Genomic DNA, 22,782 nt, shown 5'->3' on the forward strand with positions numbered 1-22,782 from the left:
ACATTTTCAACTTTCTAATACTCTGGCCTCAAAATTCCATAAGTTTTTTAACTCCAATTAAGTTTGTCTCTCAGTCACTCAAAACCATGACCACAGCATATACCTTGCCATTTACTCAACATTTCTAATCAGTTTTATTGTCTTTTCCTTTTTTATATAATTGCCTATCCTTCACCTCTTCTGACTTTCCATCCTCATCATGAGTTCTAGGCCCTCAAATCTTCCATATTCTTCTAATATGTCAACCCTGGTCTTATATCTTTTCCTTCCTATAAAGTTTGGGTCCAATCCCTCTAAAATTTTTGCCTTCTTGATCTTCAAGCCAACAACCAATTACCAAAGAGCAACATAATACAACTTTTGGTTCAGTTCTCTTCAAGGGGAAATAAGTCAAATGAGCAAGAACTTATTAAGTGTCTATGCTGAATTAGGCACTGGTGATACAAAAGTGAAATTGTCTCTGCTCTAAAGAAAGCTATAATTTAGGTATGTAGATATTAGTTTATATAAAATACTAACAAGATAAATAGTCCTGATGGAGAAGCATTACCATATGAGAACAGGAAAGGCTTCACATAGAAGATGCTATGTGAGGGGTGGCTGCGTAGCTCAGTGGATTGAGAGTCAGGCCTAGAGATAGGAGGTCCTAGGTTCAAATCTGGCATCAAACAATTCATAGCTGTGTGACCCTGGGCAAGTCATTTAAAGCCCATTGCCTAGCCCTTGCCACTCTTCTGCCTTAGAACCAACACATAATATTGATTCTAAGGTGGAAGGTAAGTAAGGGTTAAAAAAAAAAGATGTCATCTGAGCACTATTTTTAAAGAAAGAAGGGATTCTGTGAAGCATAGGTGATGTGTAAGCCCATTCTAGGTATAAAGGATAATTAGTGAAAATGCATGGAAAAGATGGAATGTTGCATCCAGGCATGGCAAGAAGGCCAATTAAGCTGGATTAAAGAGTATAGAAAGGCGAATGACATATGTAAGAAGTTTGGAAAGTAGTCTGGGGCCAGATTGTGAAGGGATTGAAAAACTAAACAGGTGGCCACAGAAAGATAAATATTTAAGTGGAATGTTAAAGTCATGAAGGCCAACATCGTATTGCATGGATGAGGCTCAAGGCTCAGAAATTAAGGGACTTGTTTGGAATCACAGAGGCAATAAATGTTTGAGGCAGAATTTAAATTCAGGCTTTTCTCCAAGAATTCTATCCACTATGCCACTGAGATACCTTTTCATATGTATCAGCAATCATAAGATGACTACGTGTCCCAAGAAATAATATTTTTCCCCCATTGGAATAAATAAAAAAAAACAATTCTACAAACTTTTGTGTTGATTTTCCAATATTTCCCTCCTTGATCCCCACAAAAGAACTTTCCTAAATCAATATAGAAGGAATATGAGAAGAAAGTGTAAAATTCTACCAGCGCTGAATTGACCTTTCAAAAAAAATTATTGAGTACTGAGAAATGGAAAATGGATGATGGCAAACCCAATGAATCTGATTATCATTATTTCTTGACTAAATGTGGTAAGTGGTCACCATAATGAGACCAAGAATTGAGAAACTGTCTTAACCCAAAATAATTACTTTTCTTTTCAAAAAGAGCAATGCCATTCTTAAGTATAAACTAATTTGCTAAACAATACTGGAAATGATCTAAAAGATTACAACAAGTTCCTCCTCAGAAGAAAATGAATAGTAGGGAAAGGGACAACAAATTTGTAGAAAACCTGGCTTGAGATCTACACAGGTCAAACTATCTCAAAAATGTTCCTATATGAGTAGATAAGTAGATAGAAAATTGAACACAGTGGATGATATCATGACAGTGAACCATTCTCATTATCTATAACAATAGGACTATTACCAAATGGCTATATGAAGAGGTTAAAATAGTACTCAAGAAGATGGTTAGGAAAAATGTCTACAACAGAGCAGATACCCACATAGGAGATATACTTGCTAGAGGCAAGATAATTTTCAAATCACTGAGAAATCAATTTTCTGAAAATCACACTAGAGAAAAGGATTCAAAAAATGAGAAATAATCCTGGATAATAATATTACTAAAATAAAGATGATCAATATTCATCAGCAATTGCTGAACTATCTGCGTCCTTTCTCATTTCAATAATCTTTTTCTATTTTTCCAGATTATATGGCAATATAATTTTAATAAATATCTATAATATTTTATCAAAATGTTAAAACATTTATCAACACCTAATTCCCAAGGCTGCAAAAAGCTGTTGAGAAAAGGTAAAAGTATATAAAAGCCATCAGAAAGGAGATTAAAAGTAGTTAACAGGGGCAGCTGGGTAGCTCAGTGGATTGAGAATCAGGCCTAGAGACATGAGGTCTTAGGTTCAAAACTGGCCTCAGACACTTCCCAGCTGTGTGACCTTGGGCAAGTCACTTGACCCCCATTGCCCACCCTTACCACTCTTCCACCTATGAGCCAATACAAAAAAGTTAAGGGTTTATAAAAAAAAAGAAAGAAAGAAAATAAAAGTAGTCAACAAAGAAATATCCTTGGACCTCAGTATTCCTTTTGCCAAAGTGCTAAATATATTTTATAGCCTTCTTGCCCAAAGGACCCATATCTGAGATCCAGAACAATATAGCTGAGGTTAAAGTTACCTCTAATTGCACCAAGTCTGTTCCAGTGCTTCCTGGCTGGCACAGTTCAGATTGGTGTGGGAGTGTGAGGAATAACTCAAATCTTTTCAGATCCACTTATAGTATTCACAGGCATTTGCAAGATTTCCACAAAAATAATTACAACTTATGTTTCAACAACTTTAGCAGAGAATGATGAGAGAGAGAAATTCTATGGAAAACTCAATCTGCTTCTCCAAATAAGACCAACATTAACTTTAAAACTTGATAACCAATAAAAATAGGAAAAGAAAAATATTTCTGATGAATAAAGAGAACAAGGGCTTGTAGGTAAAATAGAAAGCTCCCCCTTTTATACAATATAGCACTACTTAAAGAGATGTAAGGGGGATAGGTGGGGAAAGGAATCAAAACAATAAAATGAAATTGTAATTTTAAAGGACATGAGATTGGTCATTACTAATTATTCAGTTATTTCATAATTGTCCTTCTATTTAGTTAGATGAAGACTTATATAAAAATCAATGTGAAAGCAGATTTTTTCTTTTTTTTTGTTTTATTTTAAGATTTTTACTTAATTAATTAAAAATATTTTCCATGGTTACGTGATTCATTATTTCTCTCCCCTCCTTGTCCTCCCCCACCCCCCACCGCCACAAGCTGACAAGCAATTCCACTGGGTTATGAATGTATCATTGCTCAAAAGCTATTTCCATATAATTCATATTTGAAAGAGAATGATCATTTAAAGTAAAAATCCCCAATCATATACCCACCAAACCATAGGATCAATCATATGTTTTTTCTTCTGCATTTCTACTGCCACAATTCTTTCTCTGGACGTGGATAATGTTCTTTCTGATAAATTCCTCTGCACTTGCCTAGACCAGTGATGGGCAAACTTTTTAAAGAGGGGACCAAAGGAAAGGAAATGCTCATCTGTCAGTCTGTTTCTAAGGCAACTCTTTTGAACTTTTATTGTATCGTATCCTACTCATTGTTTTCCTCAGATTAGGAATAGTGTCACACAGCCAGATAGAACATTTCAGGGGGCCGTATCTGGACCTGTAGGTCATAGTTTGTCCATTACTGGCCTAAATCATTGCATTGCTGCTCATAGAAAAGTCCATTAAATTTGATTGTGCCACTAGGTATCAGTTTCTATGTATAATGTCCTCCAGGTTCTGCTGCTTTCACTCTGCATCAATTCCTAGAGTTTTTTTGAGTTCACATAGAATTTCTCCAGTTCATCATTCCTTTCAGCACAATAATATTCCATCACTATCAGATACCACAATTTGTTCAGCCATTCCCCAAACCAGAGACACCCCCTCATTTTCCAATTTTTTGCCACCACAAAGAGCATGGCTATAAATATTTTTTACAGATATTTTTCCCTATTGTCTCTTCCCAACACTCTCCAGCAGTAGTATGGCTGGATCAAAAGACAGACAGACTTTTAAAGTCTTTTGGGGATAGTTCTGAATTGCCCTCCAAAATGGTTGGATCAATTCACAAATTCACCAGCAGTATATTAGTGTAGCAATTTTGCCATATCCCCTCCAACATTTATTCTTTTCCTTTACTGTCATATTGGTCAATCAGCATTGTGTGAGGTGGTACCTCAGAGTTGTTTTGATTTGCATTTATCTAATCATGAGGGATTTAGAATACTTTCTCAGGTGTTTATTTATAGTTTTGATTTCTTTACCTGAAAACTGCCTATTCAAGTCTCTTAACTATTTATCAATTGGAGAAAGGCTTGATTTTTTTGTACAATTGACTTAGCTCCTTATAAATTTGAGAAAGTAGACCTTTGTCAGAGATTTTTCTTATAAAGATTTTTTCCAATTTGTTGTTTCCCTTCTAATTTTGGATGCATTGGTTTTGTTTGTGCAAACCCTTTTTAATTTGATATAATCAAAATCATTCAATTTATACTTTGTAATATTCTCTCTCTCTTGCTTGGTCTTAAATTCTTTCCTTTCCCATAGATCTGACAGGAAATACTATTCTATGTTGACCTAATTTACTTCTCATTTCCCTCTTTATATTTAGGTCATTTCCCTATTTTAAATTTATCTGGATACAGGGTATAAGATGTTGATCTAAACCTAATTTTTCCCATACTGTTTTCCAATTTTCCCTGCAGATTTTGTCAGAGTTCTTCATCAAAAGCTAGGATCTTTGGATTTATTGAAGACTGTCTTGCTGAGGTCATTTACCCCAAGTCATTTCCATTGATCCACCCTTCTGTCTCTTACCCAGTATCATATTGTTTTGATGACCATTGCTTTATAGTTTAAGACCTGGTACTACTGAGTCTCCATCCTTCACCTTTTTTTTTCATTAGTTTCCTTTATATTCTTGTTCTTTTGTTCTTCCAAATGAACTTTGTTATAATTTTTTATAATTTTGTAAAAAAAGTTTCTTGGTAGTTTGATAGTTATGGCACTATATTAGTGAATTAATTTGGGTGGGATGTCATTTTTATTATATTAGCACATCCTACCCATGAGCAATTAATGTTTTTCTAATTATTAGATCTAATTTTAATTGTGTGAAAAGTGTTTTGTAGTTGTGTTCATATAATTCGTGTGTTTGTCTTGGCAAATAGATTCCAAGATATTTTATATTGTCTAGAGTGATTTTAAATGGGATTTCTCTTTCTAACTCCAGCTGCCCAGTTGTGTTGGAAATATATAGAAATATTGATGATTTGTGTGGATTTATTTTGTATCCTGAATCCTTGCTAAAGTTGTTGATTATTTCCACTAGCTTTTTAGTTGATTTTTCTAGAATTCCCTAAAAATACCATCATATCAGCTGCAAAGACTGATAGTTTAGTCTCCTCATTGCCTACTTTAATCCCTTCAATTTCTTTTTCTTCTCTAATTGCTACCACTAGAGTATCTAGTACAATGTTAAATAATAGAGGTGATAATGGGCATCTTTGCTTCACTCCTGACCTTATTGGGAAGGCTTCTAACTTGTCCCCTTTGCATATGATGCTTGCTGATGATTTTAAATATATACTATTTATTACTTTGAGGAAAGGCTCATCTATTCCTATGCGAGTGTTTTTAATAGGAATGGATGTTGTATTTTGTCACAGGCTTTTTCTGTGTCTTTTGAGATAATCATATGATTTCTGTTGGTTTGGTTATTGATATGGTCAATTATATGGATGGTTTTCCTAATATTAAACCAGCCTTGCATTCCTGGTATGAATACCACCTGGTCATAGTGAATAATCCTTATGATAACCTGCTGTAATCTTTTTGCTAGTATTTGATTTAAGATTTTTGTATCTATGAATATTAAGGTGATTGATCTATAGTTTTCTTTCTCTGTTTTTAGTCTGCCTAGCTTTGGCATCACTACCATATGTAGGAATAAAATAAAATTTTATGCTTTGACTAAAATATATGAACATTATGAATAATAATGGTGGTTGCTGATTCAAAGTATTATAGCTTTTATTCACAAAAAAAAGTAGAAAGAGTGAAAGCAGAGAAATACAAAAGGGTAGAGAAGAAATTAGCCTAATTAATTAAATATTGCTCTTGTGCTTGACTCAGCCAGAACTTGTTGACCTTCAATCAAAATTAAACTCTCTCCAGAAGACAGGAAGGGAAATCCACTCATGCAAGTTCCATGCAAGATGAGACTTCCTTAAGCTGACTTCCTTCTTGAAGTCCAACTTTATTTTAAAAGTGACTTTCTTCTTGGAGTCAACTTCTATCTTCCAGAAATTCAGAGCCTTTTTGTAGTGGCTTCTTGTCCTTTACCCTTTTCACAAGGGCTAATCATAGCTTCCAAAATTCCCAGCATTGCATAGGGGGCAGTGTTTGTGGAAACCACTTCTCACCTTTTGTAGAGATGTTTCTCATTTCCTGGCTTATTGAGTTGAAAGGGTAGAGAGCTCCTCCACCTAGTGCTAAGTAGGGTGTTCAAGCTTTTATTGATTCAAGTAGACAAAGGAGAGTTAATCCAGTCTTCATAGTCTAGTGAGGTACTAAGGAGGGGTACTTAAGTTATTGTTAACCAAAGTATAAACTGAAAATGAATAAAGATGACAAAGTATTCCCTTTCACAAACTCAAAAGAGAACAAAGAAATCCCTTTTATACATATTTGTGTCATAAAGGGAATTTGGTAAAACTCATTCTTTGCTTATTTTGTCAAATACTTTGGATAATATTGAGATTAGTTGTTCTTTAAATGTTTGATAGAATACCCTTGTGAATTCACCTGGCCCCAGGGATTTTTTAAGGGAGTTCTTTGATGGCTTGTTCAATTTCTTTTTCTGAGATGGTACTGTTTACGTATTTTATTTCCTCTTTTATTAATCTAAGCAGTTTATATTTTTGTAAATATTCACCAATTTCAGCAAGATTTTGTTTTATAGATTCTTGCTCCCTAGAGAAGTAATTTACTTCTAATTGTTCAATTCTCATTTTTAAGGACTGAATTTCATCCATGAAATTTTTGACCTCCTTTTCCTTTTGATCTATTTTTCTTTGTTTTTTGTTTCCTTTTGATCTATTTTATCTTTTACCTTCTTTGCCTCAATTTCAAGCTGGTCAATTTTGGCTTTTCAACAACTATTTTCTTGTTTTAGATCATGTGCCTGTTTGCAGATGACCTATTTTGCGCTTTAAGTTCTTTCCCAATTTTCTTCAACCTCTCAACTGTTTTTTGAATTGTGTTTTGAGTTCTTCCAGAGCCTGTACAGTTTGCTGGAGTTCCTGTGTTTTTTTTTTTGTTTTGTTTTGTTTTTGGTGTTCCTTTCTTCTCCTCTGTTTCATTTGTTCTTCGTTCATTACCTGAATAGGAACTGTCAATTGTAATTTCTTTTTCCTTTTTCTGTTGTTTATTCATATTTTTTCCTTCTTTCCCCCTTCTTATTGGCTGTATTCTTGTTCCTATGTTTATTTGCTGGATCTGTGAGTTTGGGTTTTTTTGCCCTGAAGGGCCTTCTTCTCTGCTGAACTTACTAACTAGATTAGTCTGATGGAGCTGACCCTTTATATTAATGTGTCCTGAGACCATAATTTCCAGAGGCAGATGCCCAAGATGGAAGTGTGGTGGCTGAAGGCTGAGACCAGTCTTCTCTTCCAGATACCTCCTTGCTAGCTGTGCTCAGAGCCCTGAGCTTCATGTAGTTGTGGTAGCAAGGCACTCCATCCTGGTTAGTCTTAGCCATCATATCCCACTGACCACCCAAGTTTCAACCCAGTAGGTGGAGAAAAAGCCCTGGAACCTTCATTCTTTCTTTTCCTTAAACCAGAGAATTCAACCTTTTATCTGTACCTTTTAAGTTGAATTGAGCAAGAGGGTCCCTCAGGTTTGTCTTTTTGTTGGATTTGGTTTTCAGTTCGCCTTAAAGCACTTTTTTTATTGATGTGGAAGGGTTTTCACAGAGGAATTGACTTTTGCTGCTTCTGAGCCATTATCTTGACTCTGCACTGTCCCCCAAAACCAGAAGATTAAAAGTGAGACAAAGATATAGCATACAACTGAGGCAATTAAAACATGACCTATTTAAATAAGTTGTTGCTAAAAGGTGGGGAAGGGAGGAGGAAATAAAAGAATAACAAACTATTGCCATTTCCTAAGGAAGTATAACCTATGAACATTAACTGTCAAAATCAAGAGATCTAAAAATCCGTAAAGCTGACTCAGACATCAAACTCTTAATCACCTTGCTGAGCAAAGAGATAGCAGGCAAAGTAACATTGTTTCCATTTATACAGAATTTATTTATGTCATATTTTAACTACTCATTTCTTCCTTACATGATGGAAATCTATGAATGGTACTTCCCTTAAAAACAGTAAGAAGCAAAGAGGAAAAGTTGAGAGACAGTTTAAAGAAATCTCATTGAAGGCGCATAAGGATAAAATAGAAAGAGGAGAATTGAGATAGAAAGTCTGTAAATATTTTTATAATAAATTCTTTTCTTCATCATTTACAAGTATCAGTTACATTTAGATCTAACACAGTTCATCATTGACTATATGAGGAAAGGGAAAGGGCACTAAAGAAATCCACTATGTGAAGAATAGCAGGTATAGCCTAAGTATAATTAAAAGTGGTTTGTATTAAAGAGGAATCAAATTTTAGGACAATGAAGAATTTCTCCTCAAAGAATATTAAGGTGATGATGATAACACCAAAGCTTGAGGAAAAAACAATATTTTATTCTTTTCACAAAAAGGTGAGTGAAATACTATTAACAAATGTTTCCTAGACACTCCTGTTATCAGATGACAATTTATCAATTGCATTTACCTAAGAATACTACAAAGCCTATTAAGTCAAATACATAATTATTTACTAATTTGCCCTAACTAGAAAAACAGTGGGCATGAATTGGAATTGGCAAAAAAAATAGATTATGATATTTAGTTCAATAGACAACTCATAAAATTGGCCATCACAACAATTATCTTAGATATTATGTATATATCATGAGGTGGACATACTACAGTACAGAAAGAAAAGAGAAGGACTACCTTGGGGAAATTACATAACACATTTAACTAACTCCAATTTTCACTTTGAAACAAAAGCTCATGCTTATAATAAAAGTATTCTTCCAGAGATGCTACCTGCAAGTCACAAAACACCACAACCTCTGAAGAATTAAAGTCGAGGATTATCCAAAAGGTAATGAAAAGAGATGGGTGAGAGTTGTTATGACCAAACAAGAATTAAGTGAGAGGAATATAATTTGACAAATGTGGACAGAAAAAAGGTGATATAGTCACATGGGGGAGGGGAGAAGTGACAATCTTGCTGCCTTAGTGGTAGTCATGGATTGTCAAAAGAAACAGAAAAAGATTTAGGATGCTGAAAGGGACTCCCATGGAGAATTTGCAGGAAGATACATAGAATAGAGGTTCATAGATTTATTTTAAACTGCAATGCTAGCAATGGAACACACGTATAGATGAGATCCTAGGACCACCAAAGTATTAGGAATTACGTTTCTATTCAATTATTTCTTAAATAAATATTAAAGATCTCTCTATTTCAGCACTCTGTAAACACAATTTTAGAACAATCTACTATAGTCCCTTCTTAATACAGATTAGTACAATCCAAATACTAAAACTACATATATTAAACGTAGTAAAATTTAATGTCATTAAAATGTCAACTTTTTTGCCAAAAGGTCATTTTTGAATTGTGTTTTGGAAATAACAAACAATTGTTTAAAAATAGCTTCCCATTCCTGCATCAACTTTCTTCCAAGTTCTTAATTTATTTGTAAATGGAGGAAGTAATAAGTATGCCACACCAAATACCATCAAAATAATTTTTAAACACTATTATTCATGAAACCTTCATTGGGGAAATAGATTAAATCCAAGCTATTAATAAAACTCCAGACAAAGTGATATAGGAAACATTCAATGATAGCTTTTAAATTATGATACATCTGTTTTTGAGATTTTGAGTTTCTAGTTTGGAATTATTTGCTTAAAAACTAAAATTTTGTTAGTGAAGAATTGAATAGTTGCAAATGTTTTTAAAACAGAGCAGCAATAGCTCCAAAAGTAAACCATAGAGCCTTCGTTTAAACTTAAGTTATAAAACAGAATTTGATTTCATAGTAAAAAATCATGTGCCAATCATATTACCTTTTCAGAGCATATGGGACCAAAGTATATAACTACAGATGCATAAAGAAAAAGATAAAATCTTGTTAAAGCTGTGGAACTATATTGGGTGATTAGAATTCCATAAAATAATTATCATCAAATATATATACATGATTATGTAATTATACATATGGTAGTATTATGTAACATTTAAAGGTAAAACAGATAAAATTAAAAGGTAAAAGATAAACCAGGAGAGGCAGAATTATTCCATATAGAACAAAAACTCATTTCAATCAAAATTATAAAACTGATTATAACTTAAATGCTGTAGCTGATTTGGACTTTTTGGAAAGTAGAAATTAGAAATTGTGATTTGAATTAAATTTTTATGTATTTTGAACCTTCCTAATTATTGGAATGGCTCTAGATTTTGTAGTTGGGGTCATTATTTATATAGCAAACCTAAATTTTCTGAATGCTTGTCATGTTGTCAGCATTGTGCTAGGTATAAGGTTGTTTTTTATATTTTTTCTTTATATTTGGTAGTTTTAATTTATGATTTCATATTTTAGTTCTGGGGATTAACTTAATATCATAAAGTATAATTATGTATCAGTTTTAAGTTTTATGTTTATAATTTAAGGGACTCATTCAGGTGGGTCGATGAAATCATAGAAACAATTACAGACTTCATTAAAGAGAATGACAATGAGACATTATATCAAAACCTAATGGATATAGACAAAGGATTAGTGAGGGGAAATTTTATTTGACAGAGTGCCTATACCAACAAAATAGAGAAGGAGGAGATCAATGAATTGGGCTTGCAACTTAAAAAAATTAGAAAAAAAACAAATTTAAAATCCCCAGAGAAAAACTAAATTGGAAAGCCTAAAAATTAAAGGAGAAATTAATCAAATTGAAAGTAAAATAACTATTGAACTAATGAATAAGACTAGGATCTGGGACTTTGAAAAAAAAACAAATAAAATAGATAAGGTACTAGTCAATCTAATAAAAAAAGGAAGAAGAAAATCAAATTAACAGTATCAAAGATGAAAGGGGCAATCTCACCTCTAATGAAGAAGAAATTAAGGCAATTATTAATAACTACTTTGCTCAATTACATAAAATTAAATATGACAATCAAGGTGAAATGAGTGAATATTTACAAAAATATAAATTGCCTAGATTAACAAAAGAGGAAATAGAATTCTTAAACCATTCCATCTCAGGAAAAGAAATTTAATAAGTCATCAAAGAACTTCCAAAGAAAAAATCCCAAGGGCCAGATGGATTCAAAACTTTGAAGGACAACTAATCCCAATATTATACAAATTATTTGACAAAATAAGCAAAGAATTTGTTTTACCAAATTCCTTTTATGACACAAATATAATACTTATTCCAAAAGCAGGCAGACCAAAAACTGAGAAAGAAAACTACAGATCAATCTCCTTAATGAATATAGATGCAAAAATCTTAAACATAATACTAGTAAAAAAACTCCAACAAGTGGTCAAGAGGATTATTCACTATGATCAGGTGAGACTTATACCAGGAATGCAAGAATGATTTTATATTAGGAAAACCATCCACATAATTGACCATATCAATAAACAAATCAACAGAAATCACATGATTATCTCAAAAGACACAGAAAAAGCCCCTGACAAAATATAACACCTATTCCTATCAAAAACACTAGAAAGTACAGGAATAGAAGGGGCATTCCGTGAAGTAATAAACAATATATATTTGAAACCATCAGCAAATATCATCTGCAATGGGGACAAGTAAGAAGCCTTCCCAATAAGATCTGGAGTGAAGCAAGTATGCCCATTATCACCTCTATTATTCCATACTGTAGTAGAAATGCTAATGGTAGCAATTAGAGAAGAAAAAGAAATTGAAGGGATTAAAGTAGGCAATGAGGAGACCAAACTATAACTCTTTACATATGATATGATAGTATACTTAAAGAACCCCAGAAAATCAACTAAAAGAATAGTGGAAATAATTAAAAACTTTAGTAAAGTTGCAAGATACAAAATAAACCCAGACAAATCATCAGCATTTCTATATATTTCCAACACAACTCAGCAGCAGGAGTTAGAAAGAGAAATCCCATTTAAAATCACTCTAGATAATATAAAATATTTAGGAACCTACTTGCCAAGAAAAAACACAAGAATTATATGAACACAACTACAAAACACTTTTCACACAACTAAAACTAGATCTAAACAATTGGAAAAACATAAATTGCTGTTGGGTAGGATGAACTAATATAATAAAAATGACAATTCCACACAAATTAGTCTACTTATTCAGTGCCATACCTATCAAACTAAGAAAACATTTTTATAGAATTAGAAAAAATTATAACAAAGTTTATTTGGAAGAACAAAAGATCAAGAATATCAAGGGAAATAATGAAAAAGAAATGTGAAGGATGGGAGCCTACCAGTACCAGATCTTAAACTGTACTATAAAGCAGTGGTCATCAAAAAATATGGTACTGGCTAAGAGAGAGAACAGAGAATCAATGGAATAGAGTACGAGTAAATGACCTCAGTAAGCTAGTGTTTGATAAACTCAAAGACCCCAGCTTTTGGGACAATAACTCACTATTTGACAAAAATTGCTGGGAATATTGGAAAACTGTATGGGGAAAATAGGTTTAGATAAATTATCTTACATCCTATACCAAAATAAATTCAAAATGGGTAAATGACCTAAATATAAAGAGAGAAATTATAAGTAAATTTGGTGAACATAGAATAGAATACCTGTCAGATCTCTGGGAAAGGACAGACTTTAAGACCAAGCAAGAGATAGAGAACACAGCAAAACATAAAATGAATAACTTTGATGGTATCAAATTAAAAACTTTTCATATAAACAAAACCAGTGCAACCAAAATTAGAAGGAAAGCAACAAAGTGGGAGGACAGTTTTATAACAAAACTCTCTGAGAAAGGATTAATTTCCCAAATACATAAACAACTAAGTCAAATCTACAAAAAATCAAGTCATTCCCTAATAGACAAATGGTCAAGGGATGTGAATAGGCATTTTTCAAAGGATGAAATGAAAACTATCAATAAGTACATAAAAAAGTGTTCTAAACTACTCCTGATTAGAGAAATGCAAATTAATACAACTCTCAGGTACCACCTCACACCAAGCAGATCGACCAATTTGGCAGCAAAAGAAAGTGATAAATGTTGGAAGGGATGTGGCAAAATTGGGAAACTAATAAACTGCTTGTGGAGTTGTGAATTGGTTCGACCATTCTGGAGTACAATTTCGAATTATTCCCAAAGGGCTTTAAAAGAATGCCTACCCTTTGACTCAGCTATATCTCTGCTGGTCTGTACCCCAAAGATATAAAAAGGAAAAACACTTGTACAAAAATATTTATAGCCGTGCTCTTTGTATTGCAAAAAATTGGAAGATGAGGGGGTGTCCATCGATTGTGGAATGGCTGAACAAACTGTGGTATCTGCTGGTGATGGAATACTATTGCGCTCAAAGGAATAATAAACTGGAGGAATTCCATGTGAACTAGAAAGACCTCCAGGAATTGATGCAGAGTGAAAGGAGCAGAGCCAGAAGAACATTGTACACTGTGGTACAATTGAATGTAATGGACTTCTGTACTAGCAGCAATTCAATGACCCAGGACAATCCAGAGGAACTTATGAGAAAGAACACTATCCACATCCAGAGAAAGAACTGTGGAACCAGAAATGCAGTAGAAAAATATATGATCAATCATGTAGTAGGACAGAGATGTGATTAGGGTTTTGATGTTAAAAGTTTACTCTACTGCAAATATGAATATCATGGAAATAGGTTTTGAACAATGATACATGTATAACCCAGTGAAAGTGCTTGTCGACTTTGGCAGGGGGGAGGAGAGAGCTGAGGGTGGGGAGCAGGGGTCATGAATCATGTAATCATGGAAAAATATTCTAAATAATTTTTAACTCAAAAAATTATGAAATTATATTATATACTTATATCTCATTTCTAATACTTCCACTTCATTTTCAGCATAGTCTTGAACTTTTGAGCTTCTAGAAGTAAGGACTTTTAAAATAATTCTCATTATATCTGGCAATATCAGAGATGAACATGTGGTAATAATTCTACAAAACTGGAAAAGTTAAAAGTATAAAGGTATTATATAATATACTTACTCATCTATTTGACAGACACATATTTCCACTTCTTTCAAAGCAGCCTGAAGTTTACCCAACAATTTTTGATATATATCTTGTGTTTCTAAGTCCTCCTCTTTTAACAAATACCGGAGGCCATGCCCATCCTGCTGTCCTAAGGACAGTCCTGAAGGGGCTGCCATGGTAGTAATGGTATGCTGGATATAGACCATAGGATTTAATTTTCCTGTAAGATGCAAATATTTTCACATGAGCACATATAACCATTAATTATTATAACTTATTTTAATGAATTTTAATGACCAAACCATATAATGAGGATAACATCCTTTTTATCCCAAATGGGACAAAAAGGAAGTTCAAACTCCTGAGGTGACTTCCTTAATGCCTGGGAAATTACACTGAGCACCTTTCCCGCTGCCAGAGGAAAAGATTTCCACCGTTGTCTGGGTCAAAACAAAGGAGCAATGACTGCATCCATCACTAGAGCTGCCACTGCAGCTTTAGCACAACCTATCCCTTCAGTTAGTTTCATCTGAAATAAGATATTGTTAGGATTGAAGAAATCATCCTCCTTTTAGTACCATGGGGTCATCATTTTAGAACTGGAAGCAATATTAGATATCATTAATAGAAACCAATCTTCTGCCCCATTTCACAGATGAATAAATTAGGGCACAGATGAATTGAATGACTTACCCAAGTTTACATAGTATATATCTGAGGCAATATTTGAACTTGTCATTATCACTCTTACTCCAGTGCCCTATCTGCCATGTTATGTTGCCTCTCTTTTTTAGGCCCATTTCTCTATTCTCAACATCTATTTTTAGTAAAAAAAGTGTAAAATACTTAGGAACATGAAAGATGAATGAGAACTAATTTTCTTTATTTAATACAAAAAGGAACATCTATAACTTACACTTTATTAAGAAGCACACACATGAAAAATTCCATACATGACAATAAATAGAAGCATTTTTTCTTCTCTTTAAAAAGGGCCAACCATTTACCAAACACAGAGTTGAGAGTCAGTATGGTGTGGTAGGAAAACAAGGACTTAGTCAGAAGTCATATAAATCTAGGTTTAAATTGGGTCTCCAGTACTAGTTGTATGGCCCTGGGCAAGTTGCTAGTCTGAGAGTATTTTAAAAGAGGAAAATAAATAATCAGAGTACCTACCTCACAGCATTATTGTGAGTCTCAAATGAGACCATATCAAAAATGGTAATAAATGTCATTAGATGGTTAGCATTTAGTAAACACCTACTATGTTTCAGACAATGGGCTAAATGCTATAGATACAAAAAAGGGCAAAAAAATGTCTCTGCCCTCCAGGGACTCACAACACAGAAACACTATACAAGCAGATATTATAAGAAATAATTTCAAATGGTATACACTAATATTTAAGGGGCATGGGAAAGATCTCTTGCAGAAAAATTCAGTTACTTTAACATTATTGTTGTTGTCAAATATTATTATTATTTCAGTAATACAATCTGGCCAGATTATGCCTTCCCCCACTCCTCCTTTAGAAGACAAGACAGATCAAAATAACTAGAGTGTCTGATAGATCCATGGATACAGTTTTCCTAGTCTCCCTTTCCCTCTCCAAGAGACTCTTCTAATTCCTGAGCTAGTTTATTGATTTTGATATCCAAATGGTGCAAAGGGACTGTTAATGTCTGTGAAGAAAGCACCATTTGTCCTTCTTTTCCTAAATATTAATAAGTGGTCCCCCTAATACTGAGATCTAACCTGAAATTCTCGATAGGATAAAGTTTTTCTATATTTTCCATGTTTGCTGCTTTGCCTCTCAGGGACCATGAGAGACAGTCAAGAAAAGAAACAAGGTGGTTGGCTGAAGTGATTAGTACATCCATTCTTTTCTTTAAATGTTTACAACTGATAATTTGTATATAACTAACAAATTTTATAAATCCCAGGTCTCTTAAACTTTTTTTAATGGACTCCTTTGTGAGTCTAATAAAATTTATATCCCACTTCTCATAATGCTTTTCAATACATAAGAATACTAATCATATTGAAATAATATTGTCAATATATAGAGGATTTTTTAAGTCCATGGACTCCAAAATTAGAATCTATAAAAGTAATGTAGTCACTAAAGCTTTAGGGATAATTATAGTTAGATGTTTTTAAATTTTTAGCAAATTTACAAAAGTCACCATACCTTGTTCAGAAACTTTATTTTCTTTATCATGGGAATTATGTTTCCTGTTGTCCAGTTGCACTCCAAAGGCACTCCCCAGGGATGTTGAGGTTTTGGGATAAGAGACTTCCATGACGTTGACATGGCAATTAGTGGGACAGAAATCACTGCTGTGCAATGGGGAGATTTTTGATTTGGCCTGTTTAAACGTGGGCCAAGCTCTATTCTTAAGTACACGTGAAAACTGTGGATTAAAAATAAATATGTATAAAATATGAAGTTTTACAAAGAATCAATTACTGTGATGTTCAACAGAATGAAGGAATTAATGATATGAATTAAAATGACCAAACAAGAGTTTAAAAATCATAGATGTGAAATGCCTATTACACTGCTAAAATTTGATAATAGGGCATTGTTCTCCAATGACTATAGTTCACTGAGAACAAGGTACAGTAATCCTTCAAGATAGATGTTAAAGTAGTGAATGAGAAGTCCTCTTAAGAATGTAGTAAATGAGACTGTATTCCTCAATTTGGTGACAGAATTTTGTATAAAAGGTGGAAAAGAAATAGAAATGAGAAAAATCAAGTCAGGCAAGTTGGCAAATGGGATTCCAGGATGGAATCTGCTTCCTAGGAACATGAGAAATGTTCCATAGAGCAGTTGGGACTTCTTTGAGTCATTTCTTAGAATAAAATAATATTTAAGTGCAAAAAAATAAAATACAAGGATTTACCAAGAAATCCAGTTATATTGAAATAAAGTTGTCAAATTTAAAATTAAATAAAGGACAAATCCTCAGACCCTAGATTAAAATTGGGACATTAATGCATTGCTGGTGGAGTTGCGAACTGATCCAACCATTCTAGATGGCAATTTGGAACTATACTCAAAGGGCTATAAAAGACGGCTTGCCCTTTGATCCAGCCATACCATTGTTGGGTTTGTACCCCAAAGAGATCATAGATAAACAGACTTGTACGAAAATATTTATAGCTGCGCTTTTTGTGGTGGCAAAAAACTGGAAAATGAAGGGATGCCCTTCAATTGGGGAATGGCTCAACAAATTGTGGTATATGCTGGTAATGGAATACTATTGCACTCAAAGGAATAATAAACTGGAGGAATTCCATGTGAACTGGAAAGACCTCCAGGAATTGATGCAGAGCAAAAGGGGCAGAGCCAGAAGAACATTATACACAAAGACTGATACACTGTGGTACAATCAAAGGTAATGGACTTCTGTACTAGCAGCAATGGAATGACCCAGGAAAATTCTGAGGGATTTATGGAAAAGAACGCTACCCACATTCAGAGGAAGAACTGCAGGAAACAGAAGAAAAACAACTGCTTGAACACATGGGTTGAGGTGGACATGATTGGGGATGTAGACTCGAAGCTACCACATCAATGCAACTATTAACAATTTGGAAATAGGTCTTGATCAATGACACATGTTAAAACCAGTGGAAATGCGCATCAGCTAAGGGGGGGGGAGGTCAGAGGGTGAAGGAGAAAGTAAGAGCTTGAATCATGTAACCATGTTAACTTTTCTAAAAAAATAAAAATTATTTTAAAAAAAACTCCTGCCACAGATTGTGGAAAATGATTAGTTCCTCCATTTTTTCAGGGTTAGAACTATTATTTAAGGCATATAAATTCCATATCACCCATTGGTCTGCAAGAGAAACAGAGATAGATAATATATCTGGATAGCTGAAATCTCCACAGTATTACTACATTTAGGAAGGGCATTGATGCATTGGAATGAAACTAGAGATGACTTAGGTGCTGAGATAACACCGACTCACACAAAGATATAATGGAACTAAACCTTTAACCTGAAGAAGAGAAGGCTAGAGAGAACATGATAGTGGTCTTCAAGTATTTATTTGTTTGTTTTTTAAAACACCCTCTGTCTTGGAGTCAATACTATGTATTGGCTCCAAGGAAGAAGAGTGGTAAGTGTAGGCAATGAGGGTCAAGTGACTTGCCCAGGGTCACACAGCTGGGAAGTGTCTGAGGCCGGATTTGAACCTAGGACCTCCCATCTCTAGGTCTGGCTCTCAATCCACTAAGCTACCCAGCTTCCCCCGGGTCTTCAAGTATTTAAAGGACTATCACATAAAAGAAAGATTATAATCTCAAAACACTGGGACAAGAACAATAGTTAGAAGATACAGAGAAGCCAACTTTGTCTATATAAAGAACAGCAAGATACAAGAATGGCAAAAGAACTACCTAATGATTACGGTTGTCCCAAAATGGAAAGAAATTACTGGAAAAATAGACTGTTTCTAAGCCCTGGAAGTCTCTAGAGGAGGTTAAACAATATCTTACTAATGATGTTATAGTTTTCCTGCCAAACTTATATTTGATGGCCTTTGAGACTCCTTCCAGATCTGAAATTCTGAAATATAGAGATTGGGTGGAATTAATTTGTTGTTGTTCAGTTGTTTCAATCACGTCTGACTTTTTGTAACCATATTTGAGATCTTCCTTGCAGAGACACTACAGTGGTTTGCCATTTCCTTCTCCAACTCATTTTAATAGATGAGGAAACTGAGGTAAATAGGGTTAAGTGACTTTCTCAAAGTCACACAGCTAATAAGTGTCTGAGTACAGACTTGAATTCAGGTCTTCCTGACTGCAGATCAGGCACTCTATGCACTCTGCCACCTAGCTACTCCTGGTACAGGGTTGATTTAATCCAACAATCTCATTTTACCCATTGGCAGACTGAAGAACAGAATGGTTCAGTGACTTGCCCAAAAGTCATAATGAGTTAGTGGTGAGATAGATTTAGTTAGTCCTAAATTCCATCTCTAGACTCACAGATCAGAATAATTCTACTTTGTGACCCTGCATTCTTTGGAACGTCCAAATAACATTCCATTATTTATGTAAGCTACATAACTGTGTTATGCAAGCACACATGGAAGAAAACAAGAATTATCATGTGAAGTTACATTAAACATTTTTAAACATTTAAATCAAAGCATTCTAGACAAACACACACACCTGGCCAATTAGGTAATTGTTCTAAAACTGAAGGATTTACCCCAAATTAAGAAGGGTATCAAGGAGAATTTATTATGTAAGTATTGCTTTAAACAGAGCATATTTTATATCTAAAACACTTGCACATTCTGTTTCACGATGAATAAATCCCTGATTATGATTTAGATAGGCCACAAGTAAGGTTCAAATCTCTCTCATATATGTGCTGAAAAATATTTAAGGCCCATAGAACTAGGCTAAAAACAATCTATAATGAGCCCAATAAGCCTGATAATAGAAACATTAGAAACTTACTAGTTTCCATTTTTAGAACTTAAACTTTTGTAATTCAAGTAAGATAACTGCTAAGACATTCTAAGACTTTGGTTACTATGGATACATTTTAGCTCAGAGAAAGTGGGATGTTTGTAGACTGTTCAACTGGAATAAAATGATGTTATTAACATCAATATTAACATCAATGCTTCAAAAATAAATATGAAAAAGTTAAAATATATAATAGAAAATGTCAACATCTAGTGGCATGAATTTGGTTAGTATATGAAGACCTAGCCATATAATTTTGTACACAGGGCAAAATCACAAACATTCTAACTGAATTCAAATGATCAGACTCTGCCAAAGCTCCTTGAAATTATCTCTCTGCTCTTTGGTAATCTTGTCTTCCAAAAGAGGAAGAAATGTTCAATTAGTCTAAATTCATCTAAACTCAACAAAATGCAATTGATAAAAGGTTAAGGAAATTAGGCTGTTGGAAATTTGTCTTCATTTCTCAACAAAAATTGAAAATGAATTATAACAAAGATTACATGAGGTACAATTTTGGATTTCTACACCATTACCAAGGGTATATGTTTATATAGTTTTGTTCTCATTTAGTCATTTTAGACTCTTTGTGACTGCAGTTTGGGTTTTCTTGACAAAGATACTGGAGTGGTTTTGTCATTTCCTTCTGCAACTCATTTTACCAATGAGGAAACTGAAGCAAGAAGGGTTATGTGACTTATCCCGAGTAACACAGCTATTAAATGTCTGAGCCAGGTTTTTAACTCAGGTCTTCCTGACTCCAGGCCATCATTCTATCCACTGCTCTATTTAGCTGCCCTTTTATATGATTTAGGACCTGTTTATACTGAGAATATCTTCAAATATAAAGAACAAAATGAATGTTTATGAAAAATTTCTAGTCTTATCTCCCTGTCCATCTCTAGACCCGCATCTCCAACTGCCTATAGGGCATCTACATTTAGAATATTCAACTCAGCTTTAATCTTTATAACAGTCAAAATCAAATGTAGTAATTTATTTCCTAAGTCTGTTTCTCATGGACATGAGGCCATTCTTAAGTGGCCTGTCACCAAAATTTCTTTGCCTTCATTTTAAAAAATATTTTATTAAATTAATAAATTTACTATTTTATTAATTAAAAATCAGAGTAAATTGAAGTTCTTTGAAGGAACTATTTTTATCTTAATGCCCTCCATATACAAGTAGGCACTTAATATTGGAGTTCACATTCAACTACTTAAAACATTTCAATGTCCTGTACTCTACACACCCCCATAGAAGTTAAAAAATGAAATTCAAGACTCCACGGTCATCCTTCAAGAGCTTTCATCATCGAATGTCATGTTATTCCATATGCTATGGTCAAACTAAACAATTTGCTGCAGCCTTCTCTTATATATCCTATTCTTTCCAAACTTTTTTCTCATATATGCCTATCAATCTTCCTGGAATATAACTCCTTCTCCTCTTCCATCTATTGAAATCTTACCTAGTTTTTAAAAAGCAGCTAAAACCCTACCTCATCCATTAAGTATTTCCTTACCTACAGAACAGTAATGAACATTTTCATTTCAGATCACACACATTAATTGGTTTGTACCTCTCTCATGCACTTCACTTATTTTATATTTTATACCATCTTTAGTTGTATGTTGTATTTGGGAAGCTGTAAGATGACAGGAGTCTGTAGGATCAAATCTCTCTGGTCCTTTGGTCTATGAAGGGACACACACAGGCTTGATTGAGGGGAGGGGCAGGATCTTGCTCAGTGCTTCTTCACTTCCCCCCTCCCACTAGGCAGTTGGAAAATCAGTTACTGTAAGATAATGGTGGACAGACTTGCTAACTACAGGGCCAGGACAGTAACTTAGGAAAGGCTGAATTCCTAAAGATGATAACTTTCTCTAACCTATTTCCCCACAGGATTGAATAGGAGAAAATAGAAGGAGCTTGATGTCTTTGAAGCTCGCAGGCACAGAGGAAAGGTCTTACTTCTGGGCTACAAGCAGGAGGAACTCAGCTTGAGGAAATTGTGAGTATTTCCTTAAATATAAGCAGACACTGCTCCCAGTTGATTAAAGATTTAATGATACATGGAGATGGGAAGGAAGGAAGATCAAATAAAGATTGATAAGGTCTGGAAAGCCCTCAAACTATTATGTCCAAGCAGCCCCTCCCCCAAAAGGGAAAGGTAACTTGATTAGCTATTCTGCTCTCTAAGCCAATAAATAATCTTCTCCTATATCTAAATAACCAAACAGAGGTAACTGTGATGTAGTTGAATGCCAAATCCAGGTAAGGCAGGTTGGCAACTAGGAACTAAAATGGTTTTGCTCAGATTCAAGCCTCAAGCCCCCAAAAGCAACCCAGGACCCAAGACACAGCAAGCAGAGTGACCTGCTTACTCTCAAGCTAGAACCCAACTGCCCCAACTGCCTTAACTGTTCCCTCTCTCAGAGTTCTTGGGGGCCTTCTGGAATTCTGAGCTGTAGCTTGAACCCCTCTCTTGCAGCTAGAATTCCTCTCTGCAATATGAATCTCACATATATTTATTGTGACAGGCAGCATGACAAAGTAGAGAGAAGGCTGGTCTTCTTTCCAGAAAGACCTGAGTTCACATCCTGGCTCTGACATATGTTAGCTGGGTGAGGTCTCTATCATGGAGAAGTCAATTCACCAGAACAACTCTGAAAGAATATTAGTTAGAAATGAGTTGCTGTTTCATATCAGTGAGAGAGTTTAGCAGTGGGAATTTCCTACACTGATAAAATCATAGATATTGATGCCTACACAAACACACACACACACACACACAAGTTATTTTTATGTGTGAGAAGTTCCCAGGCACTGTGGTGTAGTGAC

General features: G+C 34.3%; 1 protein-coding gene across 1 annotated transcript in view; it reads right to left on the minus strand.

The window, feature by feature from the left end:
* PREX2 (phosphatidylinositol-3,4,5-trisphosphate dependent Rac exchange factor 2) overlaps window positions 1–22,782 on the minus strand; it is a 519,198-nt gene that overhangs the window by 252,481 nt on the left and 243,935 nt on the right. The window contains exons 24-25 of the mRNA XM_044682545.1: window positions 16,630–16,852; window positions 14,451–14,658 (exon numbers count right to left, since the gene is read on the minus strand). Coding sequence (XP_044538480.1) covers window positions 14,451–14,658; window positions 16,630–16,852 — 431 coding nt within the window. The remainder of the gene's footprint in view (window positions 1–14,450; window positions 14,659–16,629; window positions 16,853–22,782) is intronic.

This window comes from Gracilinanus agilis, chromosome 1 (genome assembly GCF_016433145.1).
Source record: "Gracilinanus agilis isolate LMUSP501 chromosome 1, AgileGrace, whole genome shotgun sequence".
Taxonomy (NCBI): domain Eukaryota; kingdom Metazoa; phylum Chordata; class Mammalia; order Didelphimorphia; family Didelphidae; genus Gracilinanus; species Gracilinanus agilis.